We start from the raw sequence: 24569 nt of genomic DNA on the forward strand, positions 1-24569 counted from the left end.
GCATTATTTTTATTATAGATCGGAAAATCATATATTTAGTTTTTATAAGATTCAAGGACAATGAATTTGCACTAAAATATTGATCTTATATACTTAAGTCGCTCTCCCCTGCGTTTATAATAGCATTGATGTCATTGTTAGGATAAAATAGAGCTGTGTCGTCGGCAAATAACCGCGGAGTCCCTGTGAGTTGCAGATCACCTATATCATTAATATACAAAAGAAATAATAGTGGTCTTATATTGCTACCCTGTGGCACTCCAATGTTTATGGCAGCTACAGTCACCCTCGATGGACACGAATTGTTTTCTGTTTGTCAAGTAGCTACTGATAATAAAAAAAATAAGGCCCCAATCATGTTTTTTTGGTCCATCTCGCTCATTATATTGTCTGCTAATTCCATGATAGCGGTATGTGTGCTAGAACCTTGTCTGAAGCCATACTAAAATTTATAAAGGATACTATGTTTGTCGAGTTTATTAACCAATAGTTTTTCAAAGAATTCGATATAGGACGAAATTTATTACAATCACAACGATCACCAGACTTATAAACAGGAACAACTTTAGCCACTTTGAGGCAGTCTGAACAATCACATTGAAACATTGAGAGAGAATTCTAGCGAAACAAGTTTATAACAAATTGGGATATTTATTTCACATAACAAAATTGGTTTTATATTTGGCTGGTTAGCTGTTAAAATAACAAAAATTATATCTAAAATTGGCTTAGATAACAACTAAATTGTAACATAACTTAATATGTTAATATCAATATTATATCCAAATTTGTTATGAATTCTGTAGGTTTTTCAACTATTATTACCAATTTTATGGTGCGTAAGATTTCACCGTGCAATTCTAAAAATAGATTTTTATGTGCCATACAATTGCATACCTTTAGGCGATTTTGCTTGAAATAAAAAAAGCATCCGGCAATCAGAACCAAATTTTAACCGGGAAGATTGCGATTGCCAATACACACTTCGAATACACGAGACTGTGAAGGTTACCTATGAGTGGAAGGAAATATAACCAATACATGATAAGCGGTGTTTAATAATGAAGCTGAATGTAGATAGTTTTCATTGTCATAGCTTAAGCAGTGTGCCTAAAATTATATATTATACTATTGAATAAAAAAAAAGTTTCCATTGTCGCACACTTCTTGCGTCGCTTCTTTTAATTCAGTGAGTGATCATGTAAGCGGGTTTTTGCGTGGGGTATGTAAACCTGAAATGTTTAAATGGTTATACGCTACAGATTGAAAGTTGGTTTGTCTTTTTTAAACTGTGTATTCCTGTGAATAATGGCATACGTGATAAAGCATGATCGCAGATTGCCTAAAATAGCTACTTTGTCTAAATTGAATGCTGAATATTTCTTACAAGCTATTCGTGGAACTTAGAATTCATTCTAATTTTTGTTCTTCTTTGAACTCGTAGCAGTGAAAGTAATTATACAGTCCCTTACGATAATGATGACATTTACTCTACTAAATATAAAAGTGGCAGTTCAAAACTGGAGGAGGATCTTTTAGCGACGGAAAAGATTAAATGAAATGTAATTGCCATTGTTTCTTACAGGGTAGATTACATGCCATGTTCGTGCATATTTTATCAATTCGCTCAATTTTCTAAATACAATTGTTGTGCGTGTTATATAGATGTGACACGGGATGTACATAGGTTTGATGTTTGCCTATGTATAAAAATATTTTTATATGGCTTAGTGAAAATTTTATATGGATTTAAATCAGTTGACACCAACGGAAATTATTTTGAATACAATACACTTTAGATTCATATGGGATTAGTTTGATTATTTTGTTTTAGATTAGCACTACATTTCTTATACAAAAAAGCACGAAAACCAACCTAAAATTCGATACATAAATCGAGTGAATGAGACAAGAATGTGCACATAATTTTTACGTAGTTAACTGAATCGACATATACGAAATATGAACTGTTTCATAGACCATGATTAGCAGCTACTGGATGTTATACGGCCTCGATTTCCGGTTACGGAATAACGGATTTGTGAAATCTGTGAAAATAGCCACCAACCAAAAGTTTGCAAGTTTCCAGTTAATTTACAAATTCTAGGCTCACAGTGATGATTATAAAATTGTCCTACAGTGACGAACGTGAAATTTGCAATATTGGTCTTATTGTTTTCGATTACACCCAAACTTCCGTTTACGTAAACTTTTTCTACGTTACCTCTTTTTACGGAACAAATTCCAAATAACGTAAACTTTTTTTACGAACCTACTTCCTAAAAATAGGTTTTTGCATACAAGAAAAAGGTTTCCGGTTCATTTATATTCCACGGAAACTACTACAATATAAGTATTTTTGGAAATGGTTTGACGAGTAGACCCATATTTTAAGGGTTTTTATGACATTTCAATGAACCGGAAGTCGCTATCTTGAATTTTAATGCTATTTAGAACATCCTTTTCCTGCATATACTGATGATTTTCGTTACAAAATTATTCATTATATTATACATACCCAATAACCCATTTACATAAGAAAAACTTTTTTTACGTTGAAAATTCCAAATAACGTAAACTTTTTTTACGTTGAAAATTTCAAGTAACGTAAATTTTGTATACGTTATTATTCGATTTACTAACCCCCAATTATAACGTAAATTGAGGTTTTGGGTGTAATAGGTCAATTTATGTTGATGACCAATTAGATTTGCTTCATTCTAACCGATCCCGGATTCCGAGAATTGTAGAAAGACTACTAATTGCACTATAATAATGCAAAAAAGGACAAAACGAACGACACATATAAACTCATTACTAAAATATATTGTTTTTATATTAAAGATAGATGAACATTTTTTAAGCGAGTGCGCTTGTTAAATGTAAGAATTATTCATGACTATTCTTTAATTCGATAATTCATACTTAAATCCTAGAGACCAATGGCGGAGTGTTACTCTTCTCGAAATTTATATAATTTTGCTCAGTTGGCATAAGTGTAGAGTAACTAATTGTATTCCAAATATCTGACCTATATTGGAATATTCAAGAAAATTTTTGTGGATATTCAAGAAAATTTTTGTGGAATCAGCTGTTTCCTAACATAACTTCAGTATTCAGCAATTTGCGTCAATATTTTGAATAATTTTGTCGTATTTTTTTAAAAAAGTGATATGTTTGTTTACCTCAAGGTGCGTTTTATCCCATCTTTCCATGTTAGATGTCAAGACGATAAACAATAATAAATATTTGACTTTAATAGTATACGTTTAAAGTAATTGTGACAGACTGTGTTATAATATTGATATTGTGCGTTATTATAAACCGACAAATATATTGTATAGATAACTGAACATATCACATTTTGATAAAAATAACAACTGTTAAAATAATTTTGTTATTATTTTTGTTGGCTCCTTGGTCCTGGCCAACACCGAAACGATCGTAACCCACCTTGTAGACTTGCGCTGACGTGTAGTGATGTACGCCGTTACTGCCTAGTCAGCCTCGTACATTTTGGTTATTGGACATCAGAACATCATGGATAAAACTCGTTGATTGTAGATAAATCACAACACAGTTTATTTTGCACTTAACTAATGAACTGACATGCAAATTTATTTGGCTTATACTACTAGTAATTTTATTTGGACTTAAGCTAACACATAATTAAAATTTATTGAACTGTCTTCCCTTGCTGATGGACTGCCACCGAAATATACCTCCGATCGCCGATCGATGCAGTAGTCGGCTTTCTTGTGCGATGTTTTCCGCTATTTCTCTCTTCGTTGATGATCGTTGATCACAGCCATATCTCCGTCGATCGTGGCGTACTATCACAGGTCCGATTAGTATTCGGTTTACGCTCATGCCGATAAAAATCAAGTTTGTTGTATTGGTTGTATAGGTAGTGGACTGTACTCGATGACGATGCCAGGGTTGTAGTTCAATGCGATCGCACTCCTGAACATCCTCACCTACCCAGAAATAGCAGCATTTCTGAAAATAAACAAAGAAAAGCTCCTCTTCGACGATGACGAGGTGTGGGAAGGTTTGACTATGGAACTGCCTTTTCGTTGGATGTGCTCTCGTTGATCTCATCATGCTCCCCAATAGGCAAAAGGCACACCTTCTCTACTGGTCTGGTAAGTAATCCAGTGGTAGTTTTCAAAGTAACCACTCGAACAACATCATCGTCTCCAGGGTGTAACTTCAAGATTCGTCCCATCTTCCATCGAAAGGGAGGCTGATTATCATCCTTAATTATCACTAACTTTCCGACTTCAATTTTTACTGGTGGACGCCAGCGTTTTACTCTGCCTTGCAACTGGGATAGATATTCTCTTCGCCATCTAGTCCAAAATTCATGCAATTTTCGTTGCATAAGCTGCCATTGTTTCAAGCGATTGATTGGAATGTCTTGGTAGCTTGGTTCTGGTAAAGCATGCAACGACGATCCTACCAGAAAATGAGCTGGTGTTAGTGGCTCTAAGTCTCTCGGATCCTCGGAAGCAGCAGTGAGAGGCCGAGAGTTCAAGCAACCTTCGATTTGAACGAGCAAAGTGTTCATATCCTCCGGTGTGACTGGATTATCTCCGATGACTCTCAGAAGATGATGCTTAGCAGAACGAACGGCTGCTTCCCACAGCCCGCCGAAATGTGGTGCACTTGGTGGGCTAAAGTGCCATTGGATTCCTTCTTCCAAACAAAATTTTGTTACCTGCTCACAGTGCCGATTACCTTTCAGCAGTGAGAGAAGTTCTTGGATTCTATTACGGGCGCCGACAAAATTCGTACCGTTGTCGGAGTAAAGATCTGTGCACTTGCCCCTTCGTGCAATAAATCGTCTAAGTGCTTGTAGGAACCTATCCGTAGTTAGATCCGACACTAACTCCATGTGTACTGCTTTCGTACAAAGACAAACAAATATAGCAATGTATGCCTTTACTGTTCCCCGTCTGGGTACAGGTCTCAGGTAGATCGGCCCGCAATAATCTACTCCTGTCCTTGAGAACGGGCGCGACACTGTTACCCTGGCGGATGGCAATTCCCCCATGAATTGCTGTATCCTGGTTGGTTTTACTCGAAAACATTTGTGGCATTTATGTACAATGTCTCTTGCCATATTTCTCCCGCGTAACGGCCAAAAACGGAGTCTTACGACACTCAGCAGTAACTGTGGACCAGCGTGCAGCAATCTCTCGTGGTAGTGCTTCATCAACATCCGAGTTAAACGATGGTGAGACGGTAGCGCAATTGGGTGTTTGGTATCCTCCGATTCGTGCGAGTGATTCAAACGTCCGCCTAACCTGATGAGACAATCCTTGGCAACGCCAGGATTGTACCACCGTAACGCTGATCGTCCTGATACTGGCATTCCCTTTGCCAGAACTTTCAATTCTTCTGCGAAACCTTCCAATTGTATACGACGGAGAATAACTAGTTCTGCTTCTCGCAGTTCAGCAGTGGTTATAAATCCAATGAAACGATCCTCTTTTGGAGTGCGCAACAATTTCATGAAACGTAGCAGTATAGCGGTTCGCCTGATTAAGTTCGAATATGATGAGAACTTACTGATATACCAGTCGTTAAATTCCGCTACCGATGAGCATGTTGTAGCGATTGTGGTACGACGCCGCTCATTATCTCCTTCGTCGCCAGTGAAGTTTCCAGGAATCTTTGGCCACTGTTCACAAGCTTCTGTCAGCCAGCTAGGTCCTTTCCACCAGACAGAGTTATCGAGAATATCGCGCGGAGAGATTCCTCTGGAGATCAAATCAGCTGGATTATGTATTCCTGGTATATGCCGCCATTCTGCTCCTTCTGTCAAGTTTTGTATTTTTGCAACCCTATTTGCAATATACGTGCTCCATGTTGTGGGTACAGCGCTAATCCAGCGCAGTACACAGGTAGAATCGGTCCAAAACCTGACGGTAGCTTCGATTCCAATAGCCTTTTGAACCTTCTCGAATAACTGAGCGGACAGAAGCGCTCCGCAGAGTTCCAACCTAGGAATTGATTGGCTTTTTAAAGGCGCAACCTTAGATTTAGAGGTTAATAAACGAACTAACACTCTCCCTTTTACGTCTTGGCTTCGGATATACAAACACGCTCCGTATGCTTTTTCCGAAGCATCAGAGAAACAATGGATTTCAATGGATATAGCATCGGGTAAAATTACGCGTCGTTCGATTCGAATTTCATTCAGAAGTGGTAGCTGGGAACAGAACTTTCTCCACCTTTCAGCTAATATCGGGGTAACCGGCTGATCCCAATGCAATTGATGTCCTGCGTTATCTCTTAGAGTCCACAAAATCTGCATAAATAACTTTGCAGTCGTTATGGCAGCACCAATCAGTCCTAAAGGATCGAAGAGTGTTGCTATTATCGAAAGGATGCGACGTTTGGAGAGCACTTCTGTTTGAACTTGTTCTAATGTTGGAATAGTGAATTGGAATCGGAAAGTATCCGTGCTTGGATTCCAAATGAGTCCTAAAGTTTTCACGGCGGGATCTGGATCTAAACTGATTCCGTTACCTTCGCGGATTGCCAAATCGTCCTCGGCGATTCCATCCAATACCTTCGTGGAATTCGACGCCCATTTTCTAAGCCGAAATCCACCACAACTCATCATTTCCGTCAACTGACTCCTAAGTTTTACAGCCTCATCGACGTCATCCGATCCTGTTATCACGTCATCCATATACGTGTCCCTAACAACTGCCTTCGCCGCTAACGGAAAACGTTCCTTCTCGTCAATTGTTAGTTGTTGCAACGTACGTGTTGCTAGGAATGGTGCCGGTTTCGTGCCGTAGGTAACCGTATTAAGTTCATACGTAGCTACTTCCTCCGTAAGTGACGAACGCCAAAGTATACACTGCAGATATCTTTCTTCCGGTTTGACATAGATCTGCCGAAACATTTTCTCGACATCGGCTACCATCATGATCTGTTTGGTACGACAACACAAAATAATTGATCGTAAATCCTCCTGGATTACTGGTCCTACCATTAGTGCCTCGTTCAAAGACACTCCCGACGAGGTTTTGCACGAGGCGTCAAAAACCACTCGGAGCCTGGTTGTTGTGCTAGACTCCTTAACCACCGGATGATGAGGAAGATAGCATCGGTTTACGGTTCCTTCAATATTGCTATCAATTTTCCGCATATGTCCCAAATCACAATATTCATTCATGAATGAAACATACTGTTCTCTCAAGTTGGCATCCCTTGCCAACCTGCGCTCCGTTCCCAGGAGCCTGCGATAGGCAATGTTCCTAGAATCGCCGATCCGTGCAAGAACAATTTCATCTATTGGTAAAGAAACGGTGTACCGCCCATCCGAATTCCGCTTAACTGTTTGTGCAAATATAGCTTCACATCTCGCTTCTTCCGGAGAATAGTTGACTGCTGATCCTATTTCTTCGCAATCCCAAAACCTCGCTACCAGCGAATCCAGATCCTCCGAAGAAGAAGCATTGCAATTAATTTGTGGCGATTGAATGGACAAACCACCACACACCACCCATCCAAACACTGATTCGTTCAATGCAGGAAGTTGTTCTCCCAATGATATTTTACGACCTGTCACGAAAAAGTCGAAAAACGCTTCAATACCTAGTATCATGTCCACGTCTTTAGACACACAAAACGAAGGATCTGCCAATTCAACGTTTCTAGGAATGGCCCATCCAGCTGGGTTGATCGTAGCTATAGGTAAATTCACAGTTACTTTTGACAACACGAGAAAACTTAGTTCTCGTGAAAAATCGGAAACTCGTGACTTGATCTTAGTAATAATCCGCTGTTTGACTCTAGTAGCAGCCTGGCCTATACCGCATACAGAAATATCCACCCGTTGCCGTTCAACTCTAAGCCGTTGACTCATCCGTTCCGTTACGAAATTACTCTCTGATCCCGAGTCTAGAAGCGCACGGGCAGGGAAATGTCCACCGTTATCATCCTCGACAACGACTACCGCGGTAGCCAACAGTACCTGTGATGAAATACACGATTGGGCCACGTTAGCTAAAGACACATTAGCGGTATCAAGTGTGGACATTTGAGAAGAAGAAGAAGATGATGATGAAGCTGGTGTATCCTTGGTAGAAATGACAGTTCCATGATTTGTCTCCTTATCGTTTGCCTTATCGTTGCTATCCTTTCCTCGTTTGAAACAAACCATAGTGTGATGCCGACCCTTACATGTACGACAGGAGAATTTCGACTGGCACTCTCTTGCCTGATGGCCATGTCGGAAACAGTTACGGCAGAGGGAATTAGTCCGAAGTAATGCTTCCCGTTCGGTTACCGACATCCGTTGAAAGGCTCCACACTGGTACAACAAATGATTCGCCGAACATACAACACATCGTCCCACAGATGCATGTGTCGCATTGTAGCTGTTCTTCACAGGGGAAAGCTTCGGTTTTGAATGTGGTTGTGCATGCTGATTGCTTCTAGCTTCAGATGCTCTTGATGGCAACGATTCTAACACCTGAACACGACGATGAAGAAAATCCGTAAGGTCCTTAAGCGTATCTGTTTCCCTGCTAGACGAGCATTCTTCCCACCCTCTGCGGGTGACTGGATCCAACCGTGTGGTGAGGAGATTAACGAGTAGCAAATCCTTATAATCACTCGATTGTACAGATTGATCCAAAGTTTGAACTATTCTTTCGAAATTTTCCAAGAGGACGTGTAATTCAGAAGCCGACTCCTTCGTGAGACTAGGCAGTTTGAACAATGATTCAATCTGTCGCTTTCTCAGTAACTTGCTGTTGTTATATCTTTTCAGAAGCATTTCCCAAGCAACTAGATAATTCGCCTTTGTAATTTGTAACGGTTCTATGAGGCCCTTTGGTTCACCTTGAAGACATCCCTTGAGATAGTGGAATTTTTCCACTTCCGGCAAATCAGACTTCCAATGAATGAGAGAAGTGAAAAGGTCCCGAAAACTGAGCCACTCGTCGATGTCACCACTGAAAGATTGCAATTTTATCTGCGGAAGGCGAACATGATCGAGTGTACCCAGCGTCGTTGTGTCTCCGATACGGATGGATTGTTCAAGCACCGAATGTTCTTGTCGCTCCTTTACTCTATCCAAAAGAAAGGATTTAGCACGGTAATAATGGTCGCTGAACTCCTTTCTCTCCTTTTCATAACCTTCGCCATCATCCGAGAAGTCATCATGAGATTTTATATCAACTAGGACATCGCCAAACCTTTCCCACAACTCATCAAGTTTTTGTAAACGGATTTCCACCTCAGTGACAGTAGCATCTTCCGTGAAGTCCTCCACAAATTGCCAGATATCGTTGAAAGACAACTGTATATCCTTCAACTTAGTCGTCAGCACCTTCAAGGACTGTTTCTTAGCCGCGGATGAAGCAGCAGGCGCCATAGTGTTCGTGTTTGACCAGCGAAGAAATTTAATTAAGTGTAGTGAACTGCGATTGGTCCTAGCCTTGCTAGACCTATACTAATGTGTATTTTACCTGCACAAAAAAATACTGCTCCAAAGTAGATTTCAAATATAGCATCCAGGTACCAAGGGAAAGTACAAATTGGTGAATTTAAGAGACTAGTAGTGCAGAATAACATCCAAGTGCAATGTGCAAAATCCGGTATACATAGACATCAAGTCTTACATGAAGACTTGATCCAGGGCTCAATTCGTATTTAGGACAACACAGTCGAAGAGGATAAATTTATTTTAAAAACGTGTATTTTCCGACTCCAACTCCGGCTGACACATACTCTATTCTCAACTAACCTGGGAAACCTTGAGATTGCGTATCCTTTACGAAACGTGCCTTCTCCCTCTCCGTATACAGTCGAACGATTCCGTCGACGGTTAAGTGCCAATATCACTTAATATTATATCGAATGGTGACTTGTATACCCAAATGTTGTCAAAGTGCAGATCCTGGTCCTCGGCTTCAATTATCTCCAAATGCAGCAAGCAATATGATGTGCCATAAACCGATATAGAAACTAGTGTTAGCATAGAGTAACGGCGCCAGCTTCGACTGGACATATAGTAGCGGATCAACTCACCTACGAGAAATCCTTTGGCGCTAATGTCCAGTTTGACGATGAAGTTCCAAAATGGCGCTCACGACAATGGCCGAATTGTCTATATTGATTCCTTGATAGGCAAACGTGATGGCGGTTGCGAACAATAGCAGCCAATTATTCCAATGGCGTCGACCCAGCGTCAGCGCGTCCCTTGTAATACCAAATCGTGATACCAAATCCTGTCCAGGATCCGGCTCGAAGGACCAAAATGTTGGCTCCTTGGTCCTGGCCAACACCGAAACGATCGTAACCCACCTTGTAGACTTGCGCTGACGTGTAGTGATGTACGCCGTTACTGCCTAGTCAGCCTCGTACATTTTGGTTATTGGACATCAGAACTTCATGGATAAAACTCGTTGATTGTAGATAAATCACAACACAGTTTATTTTGCACTTAACTAATGAACTGACATGCAAATTTATTTGGCTTATACTACTAGTAATTTTATTTGGACTTAAGCTAACACATAATTAAAATTTATTGAACTGTCTTCCCTTGCTGATGGACTGCCACCGAAATATACCTCCGATCGCCGATCGATGCAGTAGTCGGCTTTCTTGTGCGATGTTTTCCGCTATTTCTCTCTTCGTTGATGATCGTTGATCACAGCCATATCTCCGTCGATCGTGGCGTACTATCACAGGTCCGATTAGTATTCGGTTTACGCTCATGCCGATAAAAATCAAGTTTGTTGTATTGGTTGTATAGGTAGTGGACTGTACTCGATGACGATGCCAGGGTTGTAGTTCAATGCGATCGCACTCCTGAACAATTTTTTATGTGCATTTGATCGGTTAGCACACTTGCAGAGATGTTGTCGGGGCTACTGCTGTTTTTATTGTCCAAATTTTGTATCAGTAGAATGACTTCGCTAGACGATGACGTATGAACATACAATTACTAATACGACGAACATTATCAGTAGGACAAACCGTTGGGTTTATACGAATATTTTTAGCTGATTCTTGGCCGTTATTGGAGAACGAATTGATGAATATCTGACAAACTTCAGAGTTTACATTAGTTTTGTTACCATTGTGAATCTAATCTTGTCACTTTTTTTTGTTATTCCGAAAGTATTATTTAGATTTTTCCAAAATTTTGAATGCTTTCTTGCTATTCCTTTCCATGATATCGACCTTTTTAGATATATGTAAAGCTTGCTTCATATAGAATTAGAACAAACTTTTATTCATATTGTGGCGCTCCTGGTGGACAGATTTGGAAGTTCTTGGCGCCCACGTGTCGGGCTTCACGTATGATTTTTGACATTCCGCAAATCGACTGCACTTTGTAAACAATCAACATGGAAGCCGAAAGAAGGAAAAAAAATTGTGCACAGTTATTTGGAAAATCCATTGTGGTCTGCATCTAGGCTAGCTAAACAGCTGGAATTGCCCAGAAATACCGTATGGCGCGTTATCAAAGGCGCGTATAAGGAAACATTGACGACGATTCGGAAGCCTCAAGCCAATCGTCGGAGTGGAACTGTCGACCGGAAACTGCGTGGTAAGTCTTTGAAGATTATTAAGAGGAATCCTAATCTGTCGGACCGTGATTTGGCCAGAAAATTCGGTGCTGCCCATAGTACCGTGAGGAGAACTCAACTTCGGGAAAGAATCAAGTCGTATCGAGCAAGCATACATCCAAATCCGACCAAAAAACAGACGAGTGTCGCCAAAATTCGTGCTCGAAAACTATATGACCAGATGCTGACCAAGTTCGACGAGTGTCTTCTGATGGACGATGAAACTTATGTCAAGGCTGACTTCGGGCAAATCCCAGGGCAAAAATTTTACTTGGCAACAGCTCGGGGGATGTTCCAGTCAAATTTAAATTTGCTTTTGCCGACAAATTTGCAAGAAAATTTATGATTTGGCAGGGCCTTTGCAGCAGTGGCAAAAATCGAAAGTTTTCGTTACAAAAAAGACAATGACATCGGAACTCTACCAAAAAGAGTGTCTCCAAAAACGAATTTGGCCGTTCATTCGACCCCACGACCATCCCGTAATGTTTTGGGCAGATTTGGCATGCTGTCATTACAGCAAAGTCATTCAAGAATGGTATGCAGTGAAAGGGGTCCAGTTTGTTCCGAAAAACCTTAACCCACCCAACTGCCCCCAGTTCCGCCCTATTGAGAAATACTGGGCAATCATGAAGAGGAGACTCAAGGCAAAGGGAAAGGTTGTCAAACACATCAATCAGATGACGACCTGGTGGAAAAAGATAGCGAAAACGATGGACGAAGAAGGTGTGCGCCGCCTAATGAGCCGTGTTACAGGAAAAATTCGAGAATTCCTTCGAAACCGTGACGAATAATTTTATGCGTATTTTTTCTCAAAAGAATGAAGAAAACGCTACATTTGTTTAAAAAAGATCTTGAATTCAATAATAAATAACTGAAGTACAAGCAATTGTCTTTGTTCCAATTCTATCTGAAGCAAGCTTTAATAGCATTTGTTTAAAGTGTTGGTCCTGTGGGTTTGCTTTAACACGCTGGAGATAATTACGCTTAATTTTTACCAGTGTCCATAGCAATCATTTTTCTCAAAGATGGCGTCACCGATTTTCACAGACTAAGAAGCAAATAAAAGGTTTTGAAATTCTTTAAAAAGTCCCCGAAAAGTTTATCCAGATTCGACTTCCGGTATTACAGTGCGATTAGTGAAAATTTTGAATTTCATGAGTATTTTTTCACAAACGATGGCGACATGAGGTGCATATTTTGATAAAATTTACTACCAAATACAACTAATTGTCAAATCTTGCTAGTTAGTGAATAGATAAAACTACTTTGGAACTACTAGTCCCCGCTTTCCGCTTCCGATAATAGTGAAAAAAATCTCCAAAAACAGAACTCACTTCGATTTCTCAGCAACGGTTAAGCCGATTTTCACGAATCATGATGCAAATTAAAGCTCTCATTGTTTTTAAATATACTGTGCAATTTCATCCAGATCCGACTTCCGGTTCCGAAATTATAGCGCGATGAGTGTCAAAATATTCAAATCGTCATTTAAAATGACGATGCAAAGCTGATACGCGTCGGTACGTGCGGCTTTGTTCCGTTCGCAGTGTGCTTTGTTTAAATTTCGTATAGCGGGCAGGGTTGCCACATGAAAATTTATATTTTTCAGGTGAAAAATATGTAAATTTCTAATCCTTTTATTCAATTTGTACCTACTTGTTTTTGTTTCGATTATATAGTTTTTAATCTTAAGGTCATTCGCCTCATCGGGCCAGAAAAACTTTCTGACCCTATGTGCGGGGTTGGGAATCGAACCCAGGCGGGCTGCGTGAAAGGCATCGACTTACCCATCACACTATACCCGTCCCCCAATTTGTACCTACTTGTTAGTGTTATTACAAGATCATGAACCGATGCTTTTCTATAAAAGGACACTTATTGCCTTTCTCATATAGAAAGTTTATACAATCACTTGAAAAATTGACTAGCGGAAATTGGCCCGAAGGGCTAAGTGTTCTATATCATTCGACACAGTTCATCGAGCTGAGCAATGTATGCGGTTGTGTGTCTATGTGTGTGAGTATGTGTCAAATAATGTCACTCATAAAATAAAAAATCTCGTAGTCCAATAGGTTGCTATTGAATTTCACACCGTCATTTATAGGGTAAAATTATTCTAGATTTGGCTTAAAACTGATTCAATTTGTAGGTTATATAATTACTTACTAAACGAACCAACTTCGGCTTTACTGGTTTCAAGTCCCCGGTTCCAGAAGTAGCGGAAATACTGGTCAAAACGTTTAAAACGAGACTCATTCAATATATTCAGAAATGATTTTGTCGATTTCCACAAACAGGCTCAAATAAAAGTTCCTATAGCCTCATAGGTTGCTGTTTAATTTCATCCGAATCCGACTTCCGGTTCCAAAACTATAGGGCAAAGTGTGTTTAATCATTTACTGCAACGATCCAAAATAAAGGAAAATTCTTATTAACTTGACACAACTGTTTACAATTTAAAATGATTATGTTCGTTCATACCCCCCGAAGAAAGTTTCCTATTTTATTCAAGATTAAACAAAAAATCTTCACAAAATCTTCTGGTGATATTTTTGAAAATATAAGTTTAAAAATATAAATTCACATAGTTGACATTTACCGTTCATAAACCGTGTAGACCAAAACAGAGTTGCCAGGTCATTTTGCCAAAAATCTGTATCAGGCGCAAAACTTCATCGGTATCTTACCTGTACACAATTTGTACCAGATAATTGTGACTGGGGTTCATTTTATTGAGCAAAATAAGGTCCCACCGCCACAATTCGCCATTCCTAAACAAGCCAAAACCGAAAATCGGTATTTATCTGTATCTACAACGAATAATCGGTATTTTTGGAGAGCGTATCGGAATTACTGTAAAGAGGTAAAAAATCGGTATAAATACCGATAAATCGGTATACCTGTCAACGTTGGAACAAAAACCTTGCATTTTTTAATTCCCCCTCCCACCACGTAGAGTTCCATAGGCTCAGTTCGGTGTCGTTCATCGCCCCTCATTAGGCAAATATCATGAAACAATTCTGCCAACACCCACTCGAGAGTTTCCGCAATTCAGCAAGGGATGTCATAATATCGATCGATTAATCGAGTAATCGATTCATATCACAGATAATTTAATTGAGCGGCATTGTTTTTTATCTTGGACCCGTTTATCGGAGTGATTGAGTATGAGAGTATGATCAATCGAAAACGTATGTTTAATAGCGTACTACAGATTCGTTTATTGCGTTGTATTTCGTTGTGACAGTGGTCTTGGTAGATTGGACACTGATGTCATCAGTGGAGTACCGAGGAAATTGGGCATCCGGGACAAAAAAAGGTTTGCCGCCCCCATTGTTGGTTTCGTGGAAAAGCAAAAAAAAATGCTGAAAGTCATCTCCGGAAAGATGACTTTTACGAGCAGAAAAAAAACAAAATGGTTCCAATGATTGGTTAGCCAACCCCCTAGAAACGTTGCGCCAATCAACGAATTGTGATCGGATACAATAACTTTGCTTCGGCAATTAGTTTTATTAAGTGTTATCAAATATATTACATATCAATATGTATCACTTTAACGAATTCGATGCAAATCGAAAAAGCCATCACAGTAACATCATCTCGTGTCGAAAAAGATTATGATTTCAGTCATGTTTAACAGTCTGCGTTTAGCGTGCACCCAGAAGTGAAATGTCAAAAATAATTGAGCATGGTGCCCACATAGAGGTCTGAACATTTTCATATATATGGCCATCGTCCAAGTACTATGCGCGCGGGTGGTTTTAGGAAATTTTCGATGGAAATTTTGAAAAATTTTACAAAACCAAAAACATACAGACCTTTGAAACACTTTTATCTATCTACAGGGTGAAAATGGCTAGAAAATTCGGAGGATTTTCCGAGTCTTATCAAATTATAGCACAGAAAAAATGAGCTTTTAATGTGGAACACATTTTTGTTTTCTATATAGTCGTGCAAACTAGAAACTCAAGAAAAATACACGTAGAAATGTGGTCAGGTTTTGAACAATTACAGCTCAGTCAATTTCATATAAATTATTAATATTATGTCACCATTTGATTGGAAATATTTCTACGTATTGATTTGAATGTTCATTGGCATGCATTTTTAATTTTGTATCATTGAAATGTTGATTAATAGCTAGCAGTGTCCTATTTTGTCTGCAAAAAATCATACTGGACTTCCCTGCCATAGTCGACGGTTTTGAAGGATTAAGCGATATATCAAAGGGAAAGCATTGATCTGATTGGTCAATCGATACTAAAGCGCAGCTGCTGGAAGCACGCGAATCTATAAATATAAGCAAAATTATAGCTAACGTTTCAGTCCAATGAGTAGCATGCTAGGGGTAGGTTGTTGCTAGACAGCAAGACAAAAAGTGTCATAAAACGATTTAAAACGAAATTGACGACTACCCCAGGGTAAATTTGGAATGCATAAGATTAATTTCCAATTTATATAAGATGCACTCGATTGATAATAAGAAAAAGTTTATCGCTTCAACCGAAATCGCAGAATGGTAGTAATGGTAGAGAAACGCTATAAAAATAACTGCTTGGGTACAAAACTTGAACACAAGTTTGGCGAAGAGAAGCTTAAATATCGATATCCGTATCGCAAGCCTCAATATCGATATCCGTATCGTGTACAAACATATAATTGCATACATTTGGGCTATTGGTTGAATTTTGTCGGCTACAAAACAAATACAAATCACGACAAGTAAAGTCTATATTCTGGGTTCGCGTGTGCGGTTTTGGTTTCTAATAAAGTTCAATCTAAGCAGACTCTCATGCATTTGCGAATTCAAAAGTGTGACGATTGATTGAACTGTTTGATTGTAGATCATTAGAAATTTTGGTTGCCTTGTTCCACATCAATGGCTCGAACAACCCCATGGGACTGATCCTTGTAGTTTTTTTGTAATCTTTCACAATTATTTAAAAAAATAATTCGATGGAATGATTTTTTATTTCAAAAAAACCTTATGCTGGCAACAAGGATCACATTCGGACACATTTTTTCACGCTTTTCATAGAAAATTAATTTCAATTTCAATTTTAATTTCAAAAATTTCCACGAAATCGGTTATATGAAAAAAATGCGATGTGCTAAAATAGCGACAAAATGTCGCAAAGATAGCGAAACTGTCATTCGCATCGATTCAACCCCTTCGAGACCACAAGCCAAAAAAAATGTTTTCTAAATTTACCGTTACAATGACAAATTTCTATTGGCGAAATAATTATTAACTAAACTTCAATCATAATGAATTCATTTTGATAATGCGTATGAGATCTGCCATCGGCTACAATTTGCACGGATTTTTAACCGTGTGCTATTTTTTTGACATAATGATTATTTTTTGTTTAGTATGTTTCCATTTCATTCATATTTTGTATTAATCGACGCCTTGGTCTTCAAAATCTTGAGCTCTATTCGAAACATTGTCGATGTTACCTATAAAAATAAACTATAACATAAAATCGTAAATAGTTCAATCTAAAAAGTTGGTCGTCTTTGTTTATGCTTTCAATGAACAATGAAATTACACTTATCGCTGAGGAATATTACCAGTTGAAACTGCAATGACCTCAATCCACCAGCCGATTTTTTGTCGTGAATACGACTTACTTTACTATGGGGTGCCTTTTCAAAATTTACCCTCTGAGAGAGTGATAAGTTTTTGATCGTGAATATCTCTTGTTGTATCTAACGAATCAACATAATTTTTGCTACATGCCATCGGAAATATGATCACAATTTTATGATAAAATTTTCAGTTGTGTGACATAATCTCAAATAGTTCAAAATTAAACTTTTCTGAAATGTTTGGTATAAACGAGTATCAAAGAGGATAATTCATATGGCGCGTTTGCCTTTCTCGTATTTTGAAAGCTCATAGCTCAGTGATCTGTGGAAGGATTTATATAATCTAACTACCAATAGAATCGAAATTTTTCAACTTAAACGTGTATAGCAAGAGCATTGAAGTATTTCAATAGTACACTATTGAAAAACCTATCTCATTTGACCCATGTCAACACCAGCCAATCAGAACGCGTTCTGAGGAAGAGAAGAAAATAGCTGCTGCTGTACAACAAATCGTTCAAGAAAAATGTTTCCAAAAGTGGTGAATATCGTAGTGAGTTCCTCAATTTGGTCCTTCTGAATGCTAGAAACGAATCCCTACAGCATATTGATAGTCTCTTTCAATAAATTATGCAAATCCGAAATGAAATAATCGACATTGAAATTCTATATGCGGCTATTTTTATAGCCGTTAGGACCGCCCATTAGTGAAAAAGCTACAAACGAAATCACATAAAAGGAAATCTCTTAACAAAAATTGAATCAGTTTGGATTCTATCGCCACTGCGAGCAGATGTGTTTTGTGTCGTCTGCACAGCTAGTTTCGCTTTCGACAAGAGCGATTACGTCACAGCTGCCAGTCATTTCGATGGATGAAAAAGCAACGTTGGAGAGCATTATAAAAAATCAGCCGTTCTAATGGCTCTAAAATTTTTCTAAAGAACTATTAGGATTTGTTTTTCGCAAATCGCAGGTAATTATCCTCAGTTTAGTGCAAATCAAGAACAATTTGGTTAGATTTGTGCACTTTTCGCTGTGTGAAATTCACAGTAATCGAGATCAAGTGAAGCCTTTTTTTGCGAAAAATGTTCCGAGTTTAATATCGTAGAGAATTACGCAATTTGACCCTTCTGAATGTTGGAAATGAATCCCTACAGCATATTGATAGTTTTTTTCAATAAATTATGCAAATCCGAAATGAAATAATCGACATTGAAATTCTATATGCGGCTATTTTTATAGCCGTTAGGACCGCCCATTAGTGGAAAAGCTACAAACGAAATCAAATAAAAGGAAATCTCTTAACAAAAATTGAATCAGTTTGAATTCTATCGCCACTGCGAGCAGATGTGTTTTGTGTCGTCTGCACAGCTAGTTTCGCTTTCGACAAGAGCGATTACGTCACAGCTGCCAGTCATTTCGATGGATGAAAAAGCAACGTTGGAGAGCATTATAAAAAATCAGCCGTTCTAATGGCTCTAAAATTTTTCTAAAGAACTATTAGGATTTGTTTTTCGCAAATCGCAGGTAATTATCCTCAGTTTAGTGCAAATCAAGAACAATTTGGTTAGATTTGTGCACTTTTCGCTGTGTGAAATTCACAGTAATCGAGATCAAGTGAAGCCTTTTTTTGAGAAAAATGTTCCGAGTTTAATATCGTAGAGAATTCCGCAATTTGACCCTTCTGAATGCTGGAAATTAATCCCTACAGCATATTGATAGTTTTTTTCAAAAAATTTTGCAAATCCGAAATGAAATAATCGACATAAAAATTCTGTATGCGGCTATTTTTATAGCCGTTAGGACCGCCCATTAGTGGAAAAGCTACAAACGAAATCAAATAAAAGGAAATCTCTTAACAAAAATTGAATCAGTTTGGATTCTATCGCCACTGCGAGCAGATGTGTTTTGTGTCGTCTGCACAGCTAGTTTCGCTTTCGACAAGAGCGATTACGTCACAGCTGCCAGTCATTTCGATGGATGAAAAAGCAACGTTGGAGAGCATTATAAAAAATCAGCCGTTCTAATGGCTCTAAAATTTTTCTAAAGAACTATTAGGATTTGTTTTTCGCAAATCGCAGGTAATTATCCTCAGTTTAGTGCAAATCAAGAACAATTTGGTTAGATTTGTGCACTTTTCGCTGTGTGAAATTCACAGTAATCGAGATCAAGTGAAGCCTTTTTTTGCGAAAAATGTTCCGAGTTTAATATCGTAGAGAATTACGCAATTTGACCCTTCTGAATGCTGGAAATGAATCCCTACAGCATATTGATAGTTTTTGTCGTGAATACGACTTACTTTACTATGGGGCGCCTTTTCAAAATTTACCCTCTGAGAGAGTGATAAGTTTTTGATCGTGAATATCTTCTGTTGTATCTAATGAATCAACATAATTCTTGCAACATGCCATCGGAAATATGATCACAATTTAATGATAAAATTTTCAGTTGTGTGACATAATCTTAAATAGTTCAAAATTAAACTTTTCTTAAATGTTTGGTACAAACGAGTGTCAGAGGATAATTCATATGGCGCGTTTGCCTTTCTCGTATTTTGGAAGCTCATAGCTCAGTGATCTGTAGAAGGATTTATATAATCTAACTACCAATAGAATCGAAATTTTTCAACTTGAACGTGTATTGCAACAACATTGAAGTTTTTCAATAGTACACTATTGAAAAACCTGTTTGATTTAACCCATGACAGCACCAGCCAATCAGAACGCGAGATGTCTGCATCTATACAAGAGCATCCATATAAAAGTTGAGTGCTTCATTTTTCCTACCATTTGCTGAGCATCTGTTCCCGAAACAAGACACACGAGAGCAACATCGTGGACCTGTCGTCTCACTGTTTCCCGTTCTGCGTACAGGAAAGGAATTCTAACAAAGGTGATGTGAAAAATAGCGGCAGTTAAGTTAAAGCACGAGTGTCAGCACGATGACAGCGAGAACCGGATGAAAGGCAGCCGAAAATTCCAGCAAATTCAAATAGCACTTTTAAGTGCTAAAAATAATCATAAAGAATTAGTTGAATTTTATCGCTTTCCTACCATTTTCCGAGCAACTGTTGCCGAAACAAGGCACACACGAGAAGTTAAATTAATTTGCACCGTCACTAACACATTCAATTACGAACGGCAATGCGAAAGTGGAAGTGATGATGTTGAATACATCTTTATACTAGTACACAAATATGCCGTGCGAAAGAGTTGCATTCTTTAGTATGGGGCGCTTTTTGATCATGATATCTAACACATTCAATTACGGCAGGACAGTAACGCTGTCTCGCAATACGAAACAGAAAATTTTGATTTAGAAACATCTTTATACTAGTATACTTTATACAAATTATTAGAACAAATGTTTTCACTTGATTTGCGCATTCTACTTTCCAGGCGTATCAGAACTGGCTAAATTTAAAGCAATCCTAAATATTTCTTTATCACAGTTATGTGGTCGTCCTGAAAAGGACGGGGTTTTCAACTCCTCGTCGTTACGGATGGCCAGCTGCAGATGGCGAGGGATGATTTTCGTTTTCTTGTTGTCGCGGGCAGCATTACCGGCCAATTCCAACACTTCGGCAGCCAAGTACTACATCACTGCCGCCAGATAGACCGGTGCACCGGCACCGCTCTGCGTAGTTTCCCTTCCGGAGCAGACGATGGATTTTGCCAACTGGGAACTGCAGACCAGCACGGTTCGAGCGGGACTTTGCCTTGCCCTTAATTGTTCCTCCTGTGTGCGTGTTTCCGCGTGAAAATTCCACAAGAAGTTGTTAACCTTTAGGCAGCCAATTCAGTATTACTGACTGCCGCTCTACTAACTCTCTCTTTTATATCGTCTCACTGTTTCCCGTTCTGCGAAGGGGAGGTCCGTACACCGCTACCAGTATAAATTGAAATGTGATGTGAGAAATAGCGTCATTTGAGTTAAAGCAGCTACTCTGTATGTACGAGACACCGTCAGAACGATGGCACCGAAACAGGTAGAAAAGCAGATTTGTACCGTCACTAACACATTCAATTACGAACGGCAATGCGAAAGCGAATGTTGAACACATTTTTATACTAGTATGGGGCCATGTAAAAATATGCCATGCGAAACAGGGTTGCCATATAAACAGGTTAATCTGTTTTATTATTATTATTATTAAATAGTTTCCGGAACAATCATTGTCGAGTACTCATCGTCGATTTAATTGTAGCATTGCTATTGAAATGAGTGTTCTTGCACGAATTCAACCTAATCCGACCCTTTCAGTGAGGTGAACACAGAAAAAGCACTTTTCCTTGTGCCAGTAGCGAAAAGGGAGGTGTTTGTGTTTCAAACCATACCAGTGAACCGGCCGGAGTGTTGGAAATGCAGAATGTAGAGGTTAAACCCGTAAACCCTAGGTACGCTGGCATGGATGAATTGTTGAAAACACAGAGCAATGACATTTCACACACGAATCTGCGTGTATGTGGGAGGGAAAGCATATGGGAAAATTTATGGGTGGGTTTCACTCTGACTATGGCTTCTGTGCCCGACTAACTCAATCGGTTGGTTTGAATGTGTAGCGTGTCGTTGTCCTATTTGTAAAAATAACAAACTCAAGAGGTTGTTCGACATGATACGAGTGCTAGCCTATGAGTGCATTTGCTGTTAGTTGAACTCTAGATCCGTTTGTGCCACTGTTCGGTATGACAATTAATGTTTCCACTTAATTTGCGCATTCTACTTTCCAGGCGTATCAGAACTGGCTAAACTTGAAGCAATCTAAATATTTCTTTATCACAGTTATGTGGTCGTCCTGAAAAGGACGGGGTTTTCATCTGCTCGTCGTTACGGATGGCCAGCTGCAGATGGCGAGGGATGATTTTCGTTTTCTTGTTGTCACGGGCAGCATTACCGGCCAATTCCAACACTTCGGCAGCCAAGTACTCCATCACTGCCGCCAGATAGACCGGTGCACCGGCACCGACACGCTCTGCGTAGTTTCCCTTCCGGAGCAGACGATGGATTTTGCCAACTGGGAACTGCAGACCAGCACGGTTCGAGCGGGACTTTGCCTTGCCCTTAATTGTTCCTCCTGTGTGCGTGTTTCCGCGTGAAAATTCGACAAGAAGTTGTTAACCGTTAGGCAGCCAATTCAGTATTACTGACTGCCGCTCTACTAACTCTCTCTTTTATATCGTCTCACTGTTTCCCGTTCTGCGAAGGGGAGGTCCGTACACCGCTACCAGTATAAATTGAAATGTGATGTGAGAAATAGCGTCATTTGAGTTAAAGCAGCTACTCTGTATGTACGAGACACCGTCAGAACGATGGCACCGAAACAGGTAGAAAAGCAGATTTGTACCGTCACTAACACATTCAATTACGAACGGCAATGCGAAAGCGAATGTTGAACACATTTTTATACTAGTATGGGACCGTGTAAAAATATGCCATGCGAAACAGGGTTGCCATATAAACAGGTTAATCTGTTTTATTATTAATAATATTATTATTATTATTATTATTATTATTATTATTATTATTATTACTATTATTATTATTATTTTTCTTATTATTATTATTATTATTATTATTACTATCATTATTATTATTAGAATCACTCTTGCATACCGAAGATCGTCGATACATTTTAGACCAGCCCATTGCAATTGTCTCGTACTGAAATTTCGAGAAGAATCAGATATCTTCGAACTTTGTAGCATCAATAAAAATAAACTACAAATTTGTCGTACCTAGCCTGCTATATTAGCAAATTATAAAAGAATTGTTTCAAGTTTGGAATATATAGTTGTAGAATAGTAGCTGTTTAATGTAACTAATCTGTATTTTAATGTAGGTACATCGCTTCAAACTCTATTAGTGAAAAAGAGGAAATCTTGCACAATTCATACAATCAATCAACTAACTGATATTCGGAAAAGTGATGGGAGCGTATCAGTTTTTTCGTATTCACGACATCCAGTTATGTCTCTGACATTACCCACCCACCTTTTTTTTCTGGTGGCTCTAATGATAATTAATTTCAATACAACAGACAGCGAAGGGGTTAAAACTGCTGTCCAACACTCTGGCAGAGATACCAGGTGAAATTTAGGGCGATTGCGTACTAGAAATGCTACTTTGAAAGTATGACGAGAAAAACCAAACAGAAACCCTACAGTAATAGCAAAAGTCATTAAATTGAACAATTGTTTATAAAACCTTCGAAAATCTGCCAAAAAAGTCCGCTTAGTTGCAAAATCTGCTAACAAACGAGATTGCAAATTTAGATACAAATCTGAAAACCTGGCATCTGTGGTTCTGACGCTCATTATTTCGCTATTCTGCGGTGATTCCGTTGCATTCTATGTCCTGCTGAAAACCACTATATTTAGCAACACTGCCCATAAGCCAATATAGAAACTTTATTTTTCTTATTATCTGAGCGGCGTTATCAAAATCAGCCAATCAGAAACTGGAAAATTTTGACATCAATTGGGAACAAAACCAGCTTCGCATTTGTCTGGTCTTGTCTTAGTTAATACGAAGTCCTCTTCTCCATGGTGGAGTTACTTACACGGAAAATAAAAATTACCTATTATTTTACTTCTTTTTACTTAATTTTGGGTTCTTTTGAATCTTTTCTTCCATTCGCTCCTTCCATTGCTGTCAAAATACATAGAGCAAAACCACTTAACAGCGAGAGGAAACCGTATCAACCTGAAATTGAGTCAAAACGACTCAACTGTAGAGTAAATATAACTTATCATTGAGTAGATATAACTCAGTATTCAAGTATTTTTTGCACGTCACCCACGGAAACTACCTCGAGCTACTTTACCTAAAATAAGATTGTTGAACGGAACTTCCAAATTGGGTGGAATGTACTTAAGATTAGGTTGTTTTGCGGTTCCGTGTACACATATGAAATGACAGCGATTGGATGTCATTCACAAATTACGCTCATGCTTTGAAGCAAAGGAATAGGGTTTTAAATATTGTGACTATAGGGAGGACTTAGCAAAACGTCACGTCACGGAAGCTAACTACCAAAGTATGTGTTTTTATCGGTATGTTACACAGTCATCGAAAATAGTGCTTACGTAGGAAAAAAAACTTTCAAGAAAAACTTTAAGTTAAAGAAACTCTTAGGCCATCTCTTACAACATGAAATGATAAATTTTCCAATGACTACGATTATCCAATAAAGGGTTGCTTAAAATACATCTATTATTGTCATAGCTAATTTAGTCGAATTTAGTCTTTTAATTTCATGTAGACGTCTTGACTAACGTAATGATATCTGGTTTGTTGTTTTTGCTATTCTCCTAGAAGATCTCATTAATAAGTTTTTTTTGCATAAATTATTGTAAGATCGCGTCGACT

At 38.7% G+C, this 24569-nt stretch overlaps 1 protein-coding gene across 1 annotated transcript; it reads right to left on the reverse strand.

Annotated features, from left to right (window-relative positions):
- Positions 1-4057: 4057 nt before the first annotated feature.
- Positions 4058-9403, reverse strand: LOC131428013 (uncharacterized). The gene is made up of 3 exons (XM_058591651.1): positions 5162-9403; positions 4949-5069; positions 4058-4902 (listed from the first exon to the last, which is right to left on the reverse strand). The coding sequence occupies exons 1-3, from the start codon at positions 9401-9403 to the stop codon at positions 4058-4060; spliced, it is 5208 nt and encodes a 1735-aa protein (XP_058447634.1).
- Between the last annotated feature and the right edge of the window lie 15166 nt (positions 9404-24569).

Source organism: Malaya genurostris, chromosome 1 (assembly GCF_030247185.1).
Source record: "Malaya genurostris strain Urasoe2022 chromosome 1, Malgen_1.1, whole genome shotgun sequence".
NCBI lineage: Eukaryota > Metazoa > Arthropoda > Insecta > Diptera > Culicidae > Malaya > Malaya genurostris.

Excerpts from the sequence above, each read along its gene's own strand:
- LOC131428013 (XM_058591651.1), bottom strand. The coding sequence starts at position 9,403 with ATGGCGCCTGCTGCTTCATCCGCGGCTAAGAAACAGTCCTTGAAGGTG. Across the intron at positions 5,070-5,161 it reads CACAGTTACTGCTGAGTGTC|GATACAGCAATTCATGGGGG; the intron begins GTAAGACTCCGT and ends AAAACCAACCAG. Across the intron at positions 4,903-4,948 it reads CTGTACCCAGACGGGGAACA|TACACATGGAGTTAGTGTCG; the intron begins GTAAAGGCATAC and ends GTACGAAAGCAG.